The following is a 15,717-nucleotide window of genomic DNA, read 5'->3' on the forward strand; positions in this document are numbered from 1 at the left end:
TTCTAGCCATGAGCTAAACTGGTTAGCAGGAGCAGGCTGCAGGGAAGGACTGGAAAAACGAACTCGTCTGTGTTCATTCAGCTTCCCAGGGAGTCACATTTCTCAGGGAATCTGGTTTTCAGTAATCACCGCAACATTGTGCCTTATTTTTGTGGAAAGGGCTATTTTAGATCATTTCCCAGCTTAGGAAGGGGGAGATTTCTTTTCCCACCATGATGTGTTAGTGATAATTTCCCAGACCTTTTGATCATTTCACTGCCAGATCATCGCTTGCTATGGCAACCCATTTGGCGTTTGGGATGGGGTTAGGAGAAAACTGGTGCAGACTCTTTGCCAGCGCTATGAAATATGTGTCTCTCTTCTGCAGCTTCCATGGCACTTGCAAGCTGCATCCTCCTGAAGTGATGGAAAGCTGCTGCTGGGAGCTGAAAAACTTTTTGGCCTGTGATAAATACCCCTCTCCCGTTTCCCACACCCCAAAATTACAGTTTGACGGTAATTTAGACTTTTTTTTAAAATTTGGGTTGGATTCAGCAAATAATTTGGACTCTGCCAGCCCAGAAAGATGGGAAGTTACTGGTTTTTTAAAGTAGGTTGGTTGTTTCTAAATTGACCCAAATTTTGATTTAAACAAAGAGGGAGGGGAAAAACGACAACATGAAATGGGAGGACAAGATTTCAGTTTTGATTGAGGAAGCATCTTTGATGTGAATTTGGGTTGCGATGCAAGTTTCCAAAATGGATGGTGGATAGGAGGGTACTGGGGGAAGTGCTGCTGCCCTCAGAGTCTGATGCTCCTGCTGTTGGTCATGGCCTTGGTTGGGTCTCCAGTAGGGCCTGTTGGCCACAGCAGGAGTTGGCCTCTGGGGCTAAATGGACCATTGCTCTGAACTGATGTGACTTGCTCGCGTCTCTGTGGTTGTATGTATCTTCCCACAATTTTGTGTGCTTTATGGGCTGAAGGAACGCTCCTCCACCTCTCAAAGCATCTCTCACAATATTATTTAATTGCTTTGTTTCCAAAAAGTCCCAATGGACACTCCCATGTTGGGAGAGGAGGTGGGTTTGCAAGCGTCCGAGATGGATTTGCATTGCTTATGAGTACACACCTCTCTCTTTATTTATTTCCTAGGATTTTTAGTTTGGTTTATGGCTTTAGACTGTGAAAATTGGTGACAGAAAGAGCCCATTGGTTTCACAATGTTCCTTCTTTTTCTGAGAAATAAATAAGTAAGTCGACGCACAAAAAGCCATTTTGCCAGCTGAAATTTTCCATGCCTCATCTCACGGCAGCTTGTTTTGGAAAATCTGAGCAAAAAATCTGTTCATCCATTTGTAAGTTTTGGAAAGGTTGGAGCAAGGAAGGGAACTTTGATGTCAATTGCAAGAGAAAAATAATTCAACTTCTTTTAATTCCCGCTTCCTGGAAGGGCGTGTGTCAGTGTATTTGGAAAGTCCAGCTTCCGTTTATGTTGGAAATAGGTATTTGTGTTTTGATGTTGATTTTCTCAGTGGCTTTATGTAAACATGGTGAAAATATCCAACCCATGTTTAAAACTCCCTGTGATTACTTAACGGTGGAGTGTCTCACCTTGGTGGCTGAGATCGTTCATACACATTTAAGGTGGACACCATGTGCTTTGCCAAGAAGACGTTTACGTTGCTGTCTCTCACGTGGGCTCTTGAACTGGCAGTGTGAAGACCCAGCCGGAGGTGCTTTAGTATCCTCCACAAAGCTCCATGAGGATAATTATTTACTCCTTCTGAGCGTAGGGTCTTGAAGGTGACTTTGTGTTTAAAGAGAAGATCCAAGATGCTAGATCTTCCTTTTGTGTCTGCAGTTTGCTCTTGCAGAAGAAAGTAGGCTGCAAATACACTTGCATAGGTAAAAAACCCAACATGATTTTAGGTAGGTACATGAGGTCTGGGGGCTTTTCTGCCCAAAGAAAGTTTGGGAAGAGCAGCTCAAGCCTATGCCATCATGGATCAGCCAAGGAAGCAAACCCTGACTCTCCTGACTCAGTGGTGACTTTGCGCATGGGTACAAGGATGCAGCCAGCCAACCGCACGCCTCTTAATGCGTAACTGTCCTCAAATATGAGGCAGATGGGAATATTTTTGTACCAGGTTCAGTGCTGCTCATCTTCAGCGTTCACAAATGTAGACTCAGGCTCCAGGGAATATTGAGGTCGGCTTAAAATAAGATGATTAGTTACCGGTTCTGTTAGCAGGGGCATTTGGTGGCATCGCGGCTGTCCTTCTGCTTGCTGGCTGTTGGTTTAGACCTGGAGGTGTAAAAACATATGTTTAAAGAAAAGCGGTGAGCTCGTGTGACTCCTGACGCCGGGGCTCCACGAGCCCAAGTGAAAATGACGAATGGTGGTTAAATCGCAGAAGATTGGAAGAGGGTTTCAAAGCCCAGCTGTGCGCCACGTGGGTCTGTGCAGGACTTTTGGGGTTCCTAAGGAGGAGCTGCCGTGCCTTCATTGTCCCTATGGCAGGGCACCCACTGGTCCACGAAAGGATTTGGGCAGGAAAGACCTTGTTCGTCTGATGCGCAGGTGAGATGTCCGTGTGTTGGCGGTGGCTGAGTGCCTTGGTGGGGAAGGAGGTATTGCTACACCAGGCATCTCTGCTTTCCCCACGGGAAAGTCACACCGAAGACCAGCTCACAGCCCAGCAGAGGAATCATCTGCCTCTCTTGAAACTCTGAGTCGGGTGGGTTGTTCCCCCCCCAGTACATCTTGGGCACAGTGGAGGCAGGAAAGAAAACCCTTCTGAAAATCACAACCTAATTACTCCCATCTGCTCCGGCGCTGCTTCCCATTTCTGCCTGCCAGGATGCTTGTCTCCGATGCTAAGTAGCACATTATTTTCGATAAGTTGCAATCATTTACTTGAAATCTCCTTCTCCTTTAAAATGTCCCCCCGGAAAGGCAATTCAGCAAGTTGGGAAGGGGCAGAAACACCCACGAGAAAACCCGTCCAGAAGCAGCCCAGCTCGGGCGGGCAGCGCTCCTCCGGTACTCATCAAAACCACACAGCAGCTTGCTTTTTCGTGTGGGTTTGTTTGAATGCCCAGCCACTGGGACCAGCCCTTGGCTGGTGGTGTCAGCAAACGGAGCTATGGAGGAGCTGCCGGCTTGTGCAGTTGGAGGGGATGCAGATTTCTGCATTGACCACCGAAATTGGTGGAGAGTCAAGGAATGCTGATCCCATGCAGCAAAGCCTTCGCAAGTGGCCACGCCAGCTCTAGGAACCTCTTCTTTCATCATCACAACCTGGATTGACTTTGTGTCGTTCACTGTGTCTTCTTCCAAAATATCCCAACCGCATCCCTAGAGAGGCTATTCTCACTGCTCCACCTTGTCCTAGCTTGTCCAGTGTCTTCTGCTTGTTCTTCGGCTTCCACACGAGAAGTCCTGGCCGGCACCTAACTGGGATGAGCACGCACACATGCGGTGGGGACACCCAAGGGGAGACCCGAGGATGAGAAACGGTGGGGAGTGCTGTACTTCCACAGCCTACATCCCCTTGTGAGTGGATACAGCCCAGCTGGGAGTCTGCATCTCCTCAGCTTAAGGACACTGACCACAATAGGATAAATTGTCCTTTCTAGAAGACAGGTAGAGCTTGGAGGTCTAAGCATCCTTTTGTGCTGTCACTGCTGAGCCACAGTCTCCTGCTAAGCTGCTGCCATCACTCCCATCATGTTTGATTTCCTTCGTAATGATGTTCTACTTGTGTTGCCTGCACATCTCTTGATCTGGAGGGTTTGGAAGGGATGGAGAGCAAAGAGCTGAAGCATTCTGGGGGGGCCTTGGAGAAGAGAGGTGGCTGTGTGCTCGGCTTTCACGCTGTGCTGGCTCCTCAGATCCCTTTGGAAAAACGCTTCCAGGAAAATGAAGGGATTAAGGGAGAGGATGGTGGCATGGAGGACCAGGAGGAGCCTGGTCCCCATCTTTATGGATTTCTTAGATGTCTTCACAGCCCCAGACCATCCCCAGGTGCAGTCGAAGGCACATGCCAGCACTTGTGTCTGGCAAGGGCTGTTTTTCCTGCCCCATGCCCCTCACCCTGGCTGCATGGCTGCCCCCATGCACAGGGACACCGGCCACAAGTACCTTGGTGTGGGGACACAGACACGTGTGGGGTGCTGGCTCCGGGTCTCATGAGTGTGGGGCTGGCTACTCTGCAGGTGCTCCCAGGAGAGGCCCAGGTCAATGGGAAACACCTTGGAGCATCTGAAAGCTTTGGCGACTCTATGCAGTTTCCATCCCACATGCCTGAATCATGGGGCAGGTGAGGAGCCAGAGAGATATTTTCGGCTTTGTTTCCTTGCCTGGTTCTCCAAGACCAGTCCTGCCACCGAGCCAGCCCAGGACTCGGACAGTGTCCTCTGCGGACTGTGGCTGGGATGCCTCACTCCGGAGGCAAACAGAGTGAGCATGTGAGCTGGGAGCCATTTCCCAGCTGCTGGAACGGGTCTCTGTGACCCTGGTGGTGCCCGTGACCGGACCGCAGGCTGGTGGCTCAGCGGTCCCCAGCTGCTCCCACTGCTGGTGTCGGTGACGGATGGTGACCCTGCCACGGCCGCGAGCCATGGGGTGACCATGCTTCTCCATCCCCCTCCGCCGTCACCCAGGGAGCATTTCGCAGTGGGGACAAGGCGTGTGGCTTGGCTTTGCTTTTAAAACACATCCATATATATATATATATATCTCCATATATATTTATATTTAAAATGCATTTTGAGGCAGGGGGACCTTGGCGAGGGCCGAGCACCCTCTAGTGGCATTTGCCACAGCGCCGGGGACCATCGAGCCAGCAGGAAAGTGACCAAGGACAGAAAGTCTTGCAGGAATTTTCCTCCCCCCGCCTGCCAGTCGCTATCTTTATTCTTCCTATTCCCCCCACCTTTAATCAGGAGCAGCAAACGGCGGGTCCTGAGGATACCAGGGCACGGGCAGGAGCATGCCCGCAGCCCCTCGGTTCCGACTTGCTGCCGGACTGCTGAGGATCATTCTGCTTAATTTATTTTATTTTAATTTGGTGGCAGAGCCAGCACCCTGGGGAGAATGGGGACCTTTCACCATCGTCCGCCTGGGCGCTGCAGGTCGGGTGCTGCCGGTACCAGCTCACCCCGAGCCCCCCCTGGCCGGCGCAGCAGGGACCGCATCCATCATGGGGAGCATTTTGGAGGGTCGGAGCTGCCGGGGAGCCCGGCACCCCAGGCATCCTGGCATCAGGTGCCTTGGAGCTGGGGACAAGCACCGGGAAGATAAAAAAGGAGCTTTTAAATAATCATTTTGTCTTCTCCTCGACTGAGCGCAGCCTTCCAGGGATAAATAGGCAGCATCGGTTCTGCTTAGACACGTTGGCCTTTCCATTTATTTACTCCCTAGCCTTATTCCAAGCGGGCAGCCGAGCCCAGGCTGTCTCCGCGTGGTCCCCAGCTGGGTTCGGGTCTCTGCTGCAGGGACATGTGCCCATCGGATGCTCGGGATGCCCACACCCAGCGGGTGCTGGTCCGCACGTGTTGCACAGCAATAAAGCTCAGGGGTTATATGGCACTTTTCATCGGGAAGCAGCTCTACTAAACATAAACTAATTAATCACTCGTGCCTACCTGTCAGGTCAATGATTCCGGAGATTTTTAATCTAAAAATATTTCCCTTTTGAAATCCAGGTGCACCTGTTTTGGCAACTCTGCTTTTGATTTGTTTGTTTGGGGTTTTTTCCATTTATTTATTTCTTTAAACCTATGTTGCTTTTCATTTGTATTTGGGCCTTTGATGTGCTTTAATTCAGTGATTTTTTTTTTAGTCTGTAAGAATAGGAATTTATTCTCTTTTTTTTTATAGTAAATTTGTCTCTTGCCCGTAGCCTGTCACCTCCCCGCTTTCCCCTCCTCTTTTTAAGGATTTTGGCTGCCTTTACCTCTTGTTGCAGTTTATGGCCCGCAGACCCCAAACCATTTTCCTGATGAAGTCTGACCTCTCCGCTCGGATTTATTCATCGGTGAAGTGTGTGGCTGGGTGCCGGCGGTGCCGTGGGAAGCCTCTTGCGGTGGAGAGGGATGCCGGACCTGCCTCCTCGAGGCTCGGCGACTGGCACCCGGCTCCAAATTTGGCACCGTGCCCCCATCCCTCCGTGCAAATTCCTCCCTAGCATGGAATTATTTATTATTAGCTCATCTTATTGGCTAATTTACTGTTGATGAGCTTTTTTCTATCATCTTTTCTTTCCCCCTGACCTTCCCACCTCGATTGACAGTGGATGCTTTAATCACAAAAATGCCAATAAATGCTAGAGTCTGGAAAATAATGATTTCAGTAGAGTTGAAAAAAAGCTCTTTTTAGTGTTAGCCAGACCTCTCAACAGGGTCTTTTTCTTCCATTTTGTACTGATAATAGCTATATCTTCAACTTGTTTCAGAGTGAGGAAGACCATACTTGATGTTTGTCTGGGTTTTTTAACTGCTCTGGTTTTACCTCGTACTGCCGACTGGTTTTAGACTTTTTCTAAAAAAAAAAAAAAAAAGACAAGGAAAATCACTTGGGTTTGTTTGTGCTGCACATTCAGGGGGTCAAATTCATCTCAGGTGTAAGCAGGCTCGGCTTTATTAAAATCCATGCAAAATTAGCAGCTCTGGATGTGCACGAATATGTGTTTGGGTGCGTGTGTGTGTTTACAAAGTGCTTTGAGCTCCTGCGCCAGACGAGATGGGGAAATGCAATTTGATTCCCTTAGGAAATGCCTTTTTTGTTTGCTTTTTTGATTTTTAACCCACAACTAGATCCTAAAAAAAAAAAAAGTATGTTTTCCAAAGAATAAAATTTATTTCGTACTTTTTTTGCTTGTTTTTCCACTGCATGGCTAAAAACATGGTCTTGGAAGCCCTCTCCATCTGTATTTAAAGATGGGGAAACTGAGGCACGGTCAGCCCTGGGCTCTGTGGGTCTTCCTCTGCTGTGTGGGGTTGATGGCTGCAAATGGTGCAGGATCAGACCGTAAACATGTTAGATGACATGAGAGGACCCCTGGGCGAGCTGAGGTCTGGGCTAGAGACTCCCGACTTCGCATCCCACACTTGGGTGGGGATATGATCCTTGGCAGTGAGAACGGGTACATTTACCGATTTTTTGGGTTGATGTTGCTGGCAGTTTCGCTGTGTATCTGAACGTGAAGCGTGGCTTTCTGGGTTACCTCTGTGTTCTGCTGGTTCTGCCCTACTTCTTCCCTGCGGGAAGGAAGGGAAGAGGCAGGGAGGCGAGCGGGGAGCTGGAATGACCCCGTTACTGGGCTGGAGAGCCGAGGAGCTGTGCTTGATGACGAGCACTGGGAGCACGAGGATGCAGAATGCCTGGTGGGATACCCTTGGGAAAGGAAGAAAAGCCTCCTTGATGGGGACTGAGCCCCACTGGTCCAACCTGGGATGAGCATTCTCTTTTGGATGAGCATCTCCTTTTTGGATGAGCATCCCTGTTTGAGATGAGCATCCCCTTTTGGGATGAGCATCCCCTTTTGGGATGAGCATCCCCTTTGGGATGAGCATCCCCTTCTCTGAGTGAAGCTGCAGGCACAACTCAGGTTTTCCTCTGCCCTTTGTGTCTCCTGCAGTGCTGAGCATCCGGGGAGCGCAGGAAGAGGAGCCCACGGACCCCCAGCTGATGCGGTTAGACAACATGCTCCTGGCCGAGGGGGTAGCGGGCCCCGAAAAAGGAGGCGGCTCAGCCGCTGCTGCTGCCGCCGCCGCTGCATCAGGAGGAGCCGGCTCCGACAATTCGGTGGAGCATTCCGACTACAGAGCCAAACTCTCCCAGATCCGGCAGATCTACCACACGGAGCTGGAGAAGTACGAGCAGGTAACAGGCTCCTTCGCGGCGGAAAGCAGGGCTGCCCAGGGGTGGTGGTTGTGGAATGGTGGGAATAGGAGCCGGAGCAGCTGGCAGAGCTGCCATATGTCTGTCCATCCATCTGTCTGGTGCCAGCCCCACGGCGTGGATGTGTGCAGCCTGGATCGCTACTGACATCTATTGTTAGGAGTGTGTGGGCAAATGCAAACTCTTGCTTGGTACTGGAGTGAAAAACGTGTGGTTTTAGGGTTGGGAGGGTTGGGTTTGTGCGCTGGGATGTGCCACAAGAATAGGCTCAGCATGGGTTGCCCCTTTCATTTTGGCTTTTCACTCCTCCCCTGATATCTTGCCAAAACTTGGCCCTGTGATGGGGCAGCGCTCTTGCAGGTACTGGCCTTGGTACAAGCAGTTTTCCAAGCAAGGCTTGAATCAAAATCTTCCTTGAATATTTTTTCTGCTTAAAAAATGTTTTTTCCAGAAAAAAAAAAAAAGTGGCGGCTTTTTTCTTGAGGAAAATGATTAAAACACAAGAAAAAGAAAAACTATTTGGGTCACGAATGCAGCTATTGGTAACACTGACAATTGCGTGAAAAGCTTTGCAGGCCGACGCTCAAAACCGGTTTCTTTCAAAAGCTTCCAGATGTTTCGCAGACCTCCCTTCGCCCTGCTGCTGAGTGGTTTCTATCCCGAGGTTGTGGTTTATGGAGTAGGAACATGAAACCATCCCTCCTTTCTGGGTGCGGGACGGGCTCCGTGGCCTGGGGCCAAGCGGGGTTTCAGGTCTCTGGTTTAACGCCGTCTCTGCCGATGTGACGGGGCGGTGAGCAGCCGCCAGTGCTGGGGTCTATATGGGCGAGCCAGCCCAGTTCCCCATTTTACCCAACTAACTGGTTGTGTGGTGGGGCTGGAGGGACATATCACCCCTTCAGGTGCCACGTTGACCAAGCTGAGGCTGCTGGACAGCATCTTCAGACCTACAGCTGGGGGTGGTGTGAAGCTACCTTAGATGGATGCCCTTGGGTTGGAGCTGGAGACAGGGTGGCCAGACAGGGCTCTGGTGTTGGAGACGCAGAGCGTGGTCACGCCATGAAAGGCATTTTGACGGAGGAGGAGGGGGTGGCAGGGCGCAGTGAGTGAACAAGGGGCAGGTTGGAAGGATGACCTTCGATGGCTGTCCTCAGCCATTGCTGTCCCTCCCTTGAGGCACAGACATGAGGTGGTGCGGGATGAGGGGGCCTCAGCCCTCTCACGTGGGTGGGAGTGGAGAGCATATCAGGGCTCGTCTTTCAGCCCCCAGGCTGAAGAGACAGAGAGAGACCCCATGTCCTCTGCCACCCAAATCCAAGGAGAGACCCATGAAGGGCAGAGGCAGCAAGGACTCTTCTCCAAGGGCACAGCCAGGAACAGACTTCAGGGAAAGACCTTCTGCTCCTTCCTCCCCTTGGATGGGGGTTTTGTTTGTTTGCTTTTCTGGTTTTATTTCTGCATCATTTTTGTTCCCCAAAGGGACACTTGGGTGAGAGGAGCCTTTACCCCAGCCCCATGGGGAGAGGTGGGCCACCACATCTTTCCTTCCCACAACCTGATGATGGGGACCCCAGAGCTGAACACAGTACTGCAAGTGGGGTCTCACAAGAGTGGAGTAGAGGGGCAGTAAGAGAGATAGTAAGAGACAGGCAGATAGTAAGTCAAGCCTGTGTCACCAGTTTATAAAATCAGTTTTTCATTCCCCTTCTAGCCCCATTTTCCCCATCATGGGGTGGCAACTGGAGACACTGTCCCCGGAGCAGTTGTCCATGTCCTGGGAGCACCAAAGACTTCTTGAGCCATCAGTCTCCAAGTGCTGCTCTCAACCTGGTTTTTGGGGCTTGGTTCTGGGAATCGGAGGATCCTGTCATGCCCATGAGGTGCTAGCGGGGATGGGGGAGAGGGCAATGAAGTGGCCTGCAACCAGCCTCAAAATCCCTCCCTTGTCCCCTCGACTTCTCTCACTGCCCCATCCTCGCAGCACGGCGTGAGGACAGCAGGAGCAGCCAGACAGTGCTATGCCAGCAGCAAACTAATTGGGATTATTACCTGGCTGCCCTGACGTGTCAGGGCTCCTGCCTCGCTCAGGCTTTAATTGTTGTCGGTATTTACTTCTTGCCTGACGTGCCAAGAGCACAGAGCAGGGCTGTGTCTGTCTGGGAGCTGCTGCTGTGGAGCACAAGGGGCTCCAGCCAGGGCAGCGGGAGGAGGGACAACGGGTCAAAAGGTTCATGGTCCTCCTCAGGTACATCTATAGCTCCTCCAGTCTCATCCAGAAAAACAGCGTCTGGGACTTCTTCATGCTTTACATGAGTCCTGGGGCTTCACCTGGCCCAGCTCCATCCGTGATTCCTGAGAGCAATGAAATTGGCTCCTGCTGTTCTCAACGTTGTTTGTTGGGAGTCTCTTGTGCCCACTGCTTGGCAGACGAGCGAAATTTATCTCTCCCCCGAGAGCAAGCACCCCCTTGCTCTGGCTCTGCCCTAAAAAGCTCCAGCCATTGGGGCCTCCACTTGGGTCTCCTTCCTTAGCAGTGCTGCCTCTGTATATCCCAGACACCATCGAATGACCTTCCGATCCTGGGGTTTCTTTTGCTTTTCTTGCCATCCCAGGCATGCAACGAATTCACCACCCACGTGATGAACCTGCTGCGTGAGCAGAGCCGGACCCGGCCTATCTCGCCGAAGGAGATAGAGCGGATGGTGAGCATCATCCACCGCAAGTTCAGCTCCATCCAGATGCAGTTGAAGCAAAGCACGTGTGAAGCCGTCATGATCTTGCGCTCCCGATTTCTGGACGCGCGGTGAGTTCACCTCCCCCAGACCTCTCTCCTCACCCACTGTGCAGTATTATTCAGACCTGGGAGAGGTGTTTTGAGGTTCTGGAGTGAATCCAGGTCCATCTGACAGGCAGTATCTCCTTGTCTTGAGGCGCTGAGGCTGTGTACCTTCCTTACCCTTTAGTTGTCTGTGGCTCAGCAGGGGAGAGGACAGCAATTCAAGACATCTAGCCTGTCTCAGGGAGGCTCCCAGCTGTCCCTTAAGAGCTGTGCGTTGCTGGCTTTGCTCTGGCAGAAGGAAATTCTGGGGCATTTTCCAGAAAACCTTTGTGGTGAAAATGTGCACTTCAGTTGAGGATGAAAGCTAATCCTCCCACCTGTCCTGACCTCTCTAGGTTCCTATCCTTTTCCTTCTGTTTCCGTTGTCCCAGATTTTCTGGGTCCTGTACACGTATTTCACTCCCCACACTGGTTACGCACAGGCTGTGACTTGGGATGGGGAGGAGAGGCGGCTGCACTGGGGATACGAGGGAAGAGGTCACAGACCACGAGTGCCCAGCTGTAAATGGAACAAACTTCCCCAAGGATATCTCCATCGCCGCTTTCTCAGCACAGAGCTTTGCAAAGAGTAGCCGTGATGTCTTTGGCCAGGGCAGCAGGTGTCAGGAGTCACCTTTCCAGGTGGAGGAGCTGGGTGCCAGTTTTAGGACTCTTCTGTGAGCTGGACGGTGCCATGATAATTTGAGAGGACTTAACTTGTTTTGGAAGGTGCTGAGAGAGGAGTCACCAGCAAGGTGCAGATGAGAAGCTTCCTGGCCATGAGTCTGTTGCACCTCATGCTCCCCGGAGCAGGGGAAGGAGGGAGGGAAGTGAGGAAAGGCAGAGTATCTAAAATTGTATTCCTATTTCTGGACCCCTGGCACTGATTCCCTTTCTTTTTCCTTCTGTTTTTCCTTCTTTCTTCATGCTAAGGCGGAAGAGACGAAACTTCAACAAGCAGGCTACGGAAATCCTGAATGAGTATTTCTATTCCCATCTCAGCAACCCTTACCCCAGTGAGGAAGCCAAAGAAGAGCTAGCCAAGAAATGCGGCATCACAGTCTCACAGGTGAGAGAGCCCAGAAACGCAGCGAAGACGACTGCTGCTAACGGGAGACCTTAGCGTGGTGGGGGGCTCTCCAGCCCTCAGTCAAGTCAGTCGTGTCGCAGCGTTGAGCATTTAATTACTAAATGAGTTTAGCGCAAGTTAGTGTGAGTGGATGGGAGAGCAGACTTGGAGATTGAAGCCGTGGGTGGAAACGGAGAGTTTGGGAGAAGATTTAGAAGGGAAGACGACTTCATGGAGCGATGGCTCTGTGTGCGGCCAGGGCGTTAACAGCACAGAAGTGATGTGATGTGACCCACAGAGGCAAAGTCTTCTCCTCAAGGAATTAGTGCTGAGCTGGCTTGCAAGAAGAGCTTGTTTGAGCTGCAAGTCCATTCTGCAAGCCAAGGGATTTGAAGGCATTAGGAAGAGTTGTGCAGATTTTGCTCGATAAGGTAGAATGGACAAGGCTCTGGTGGGGAGGGTTTGGGTCAGACAGGCTAATGGTTATAGTTTGTGCTCAAGGAGGGTGGGCTTTCTCAGGGTCATTTCTCTCTGTCATTACTCTTGTTCTGCAGAACATGACATCTCCCTGACTTGCTTATCCCTCAAAGAAAGGTGGTCAATAAAGCCAAATTGAATTATTTCCATACACTCAAGGCAGACACATAGTTCCTGGAGTCTGTAGCTTTGACCTGGAAGCTGCTGGGATTTTTGAGGAGTGCAGTCAGTCCTCAAAGTGTTCAACCGTACATTGTTCAGGCCTGCCCTTCTTTATTTCCTCTCTTTTTGGAGCAAGCTGTGTGACTGAAAGCCAATCTGTGTGGCCTATGCTAGTCTCATCCTCGTGTGAGCTTAGCACTCCCTCTAGGCTCCCATCACGTTCCCCGTCTTGGGCCGCTTCCCAGCCCCAGGCACATGCCTGTTCGTCGCTCGAGTAAACTGAAGACAGTAGTAGCATCTGGTGTCCTTGTGAGAGCATGTCTGCCTTCAGCAGGAGCAACAGCATCCAAGGGTAGGTGTCGTCACCATGTTGAATGCCTGCTGAGTGACTTCGATGGCATCCTCTGGGTCGGAAGACCCAACCGTTGATTCTGCACAGAGTTACCTATGAGAGACAGCACATATTGGCTTAAGTAGAACTACAGCTGTCCTGGTGCTTCCCTTCTCACTTTTAATTCATCTGTTCACACTTACAACTTCTCTCTTGCAAAGAGAAAATGCCCAGGAGAAATGCTGCACTTAGGATATTTTTTGGCCGTGCTGTATCAAGGCTGCATTGCGCCTGTCTCCAGGACCTCCCTTCCTTCTTCATCCAAAGAAGACAGAAACAAACCCAGATCCAAGTCTCTCTTTTTGCTGAGGTTAAGTGGGAGCGTGGGACAGCATTAATCTGTGCAAGTCATCAGCAGAGTTCACCTGAACTCAAAGGCTGACTAAGGTAGGCAGATTCTTTGCTTCACAAGGTTTAAGATGAAGGTGGATTATGGTGGCCATTTATTCTGACTTCCTTCCCTGTGATGCCCAGAGGAGTTCACCCACCAACTCCAACGTTTGAAGCCAGAATAGCTGTTGTGGAGAGATGGCCAGATGGGAAGATCACAAAGGAACACGTTCTCATTAATGAGAAAGCTGGACCAAGGAGTGGAATGGAGCTCCTCACAAACAGTACCTGCTCCTGGTGCCATCGAAATATTCACTCCCAGGTCTGGGTTGGGTGCTGATTTGGGTTGCTACCTTTTGCTTCCCAGGAGTCTCTGCAGGTTATATTTTCTTTTTCCTGCTCTGCAGCAGCTCAGGATTGGATATGTTCAGATAGTTCAGTAGCGGGTGAACTGGTGGATGAAGCTGCTTCTGTGTAGAAGCTGCTGAATGCGCTGGGAGGACTGCAGATAGAAAGCGTCATAGGAATAAAAGCATGTATGGGTCAATTTACCTAAGATGAGGGAAAAATCATGAGCTTCCCAGGATGAACATCCAGTATTGCCTCTGTGTCTTGGTGCTCGGGCAGTCCATTTGGAAAGGGGAGCACTGGTGTACTTCCTCACCAGTAAGCAAAGGGAAAATGTCCTTGGAGTCCCACCAAAGAGATTGATCTGCTAGCTCAAGATTGCAACTCCGAGCAATCCTAGGAGAGTTGGAGCTCCTGTGGGAGAGTTACAGCATCCTCTGGCATTAGCCCATCCTCTTCATCCTGATGAGCTTTCTCAAGCTATGTCAGTAGGAGCTTTCTCAAACAAGGTCAGTAGTGGCTGGAAGTTGTCTTCTGCTTAGAGACCTGCACGTGGGAAGACATTTCCCCAATTCTTTGCATTCAGTGTTGTCAAAGAAGAAGCTGAGAGCTGCTTCCCAGACTCTAGGCTGAATATTTCGCATGCCTTCTCTGAAATTGTTTCCTGCGACATAGTGCCCACAAGTGAAGAATGTTGCAATCAGCAGGGTACCAAGCAGGATTTTGGGAATGCTGAGTTCTTGGTGGTTCAGGAGGTACCATGATGTTTTCCCTGGGAAGCAGTTCTGGCCACAGCCTGATTTCACAGACTTCATGGTTTCCTGCAGGCATTCATACCACTGATCCCAGGACATCACCCTGATAGTGTGTGAGGATCACCTGCTCGGACCTCTCCTTGGGACTTTCTGAGGTCCAGGCATTGTGTTGCTGCAGGCACAGGGAAATAGCTTTCACCAGGACTGGCATGAGCAGTCGAGCTGCAGACTGAGCACGAGCTGCAGACTGAGCACGAGCTGCACAGCTTCAATCCACCTTCAGATCTGGCCTATCATTTTCAGCTACCCCCATAACTTGGAAGGAAGTTCAGCCTCCTTCTCTTTTTTTTTTTTTTAAATAAATCCTCTGCCCTTATTCAGCACATTTCTAGGCACTTAGACACAATGGAGCTCTACTGGTCTCTGGACAAACACAGTGGAAACATCTCCTTCCCCTTTCCAAAGGACACTCTTGTGCCCTGGGACCAAAGTCAGGTCTTACAACAAGCCCCATGCTGCCTCTCCAGCCTTCCCATGAAGTTCCCGGTTTATTTAGCAGCTCATGGAAAACCATACAAAGCCGAGTTCAGCTGCATGAAGAGCATCTGCTTCTGGCCTTTCGCACTGATTTCACTCAGATGGATCAAACCCAGAACTTCAGTGATATCAAGGCAATTTTGAGTGTCAGCCAGGTCCAAGTAAATTCATAGAACAGTTTGTGTTGGAAGGGACCTCAGAGATCATCTAGTTCCAACCCCCCTGCCATGGGCAGAGACACCCTCCACTACACCAGGTTGCTGAAAGCCTCATCCAACCTGGCCTTGACTTCGTTGGATGTTTCCCCTGGAAGCCACACTGGCTTCTACAAAGGGAGGAGAAGGGGTGTCTGGAATTCAGGACATCTGTCCATGTCAAAGGGACACGGAGGAAGAGGCAAATAAGAAATTCCAAAATGACACATACTCATTTTCAGATTGTGCCATTTCAGGGTCATTTCATTTCTCAGGTTTTTTAGACCCATCTGATATGTTCCTGGGGTGGGTCTAGTGGTTCATATGGAGCATCCCCTTAGTGGACATCCCACCCGTAGAGGAACCAGACACATCCACACAAACCTGGCCCTCCCAGGAGGGTCCCACCACCTTTCTTGGGCTTGGTGTGGCGTGCGTGGTTAGAAGGTCTGACTTCCATGGCTGGGAAACGGGAAGGGATAAAAAAGGATATGCACTGCTTAACCTGAACTAATCCACCTTCCTCACCCAGCCGCGCTCTCCGGAGCCGAAACATTAACGTCTTTGTCTTCTCTTAAACTCGCTCTAGGTATCAAACTGGTTTGGAAATAAGAGAATCCGGTACAAGAAGAACATAGGTAAATTTCAAGAGGAAGCCAATATTTATGCTGCCAAAACGGCTGTCACGGCTACCAATGTGTCAGCCCATGGAAGCCAGGCTAACTCACCCTCAACTCCCAATTCAGCTGG

General features: G+C 50.5%; 1 protein-coding gene across 6 annotated transcripts in view; it reads left to right on the forward strand.

The window, feature by feature from the left end:
* PBX1 (PBX homeobox 1) overlaps nt 1-15,717 on the forward strand; it is a 130,071-nt gene that overhangs the window by 97,556 nt on the left and 16,798 nt on the right. For 5 of the 6 annotated variants that reach the window (XM_086617203.1, XM_086617204.1, XM_086617209.1 and 2 more), the window contains 4 exons: nt 7,624-7,868; nt 10,499-10,689; nt 11,638-11,773; nt 15,557-15,716. In XM_086617203.1, the coding sequence (XP_086473329.1) occupies nt 7,624-7,868; nt 10,499-10,689; nt 11,638-11,773; nt 15,557-15,716 (732 nt within the window). The remainder of the gene's footprint in view (nt 1-7,623; nt 7,869-10,498; nt 10,690-11,637; nt 11,774-15,556; nt 15,717) is intronic. The other variant, XM_086617205.1, reaches the window with a different exon arrangement.

Source organism: Tauraco erythrolophus, chromosome 10 (genome assembly GCF_009769465.1).
Source record: "Tauraco erythrolophus isolate bTauEry1 chromosome 10, bTauEry1.pri, whole genome shotgun sequence".
NCBI lineage: Eukaryota > Metazoa > Chordata > Aves > Musophagiformes > Musophagidae > Tauraco > Tauraco erythrolophus.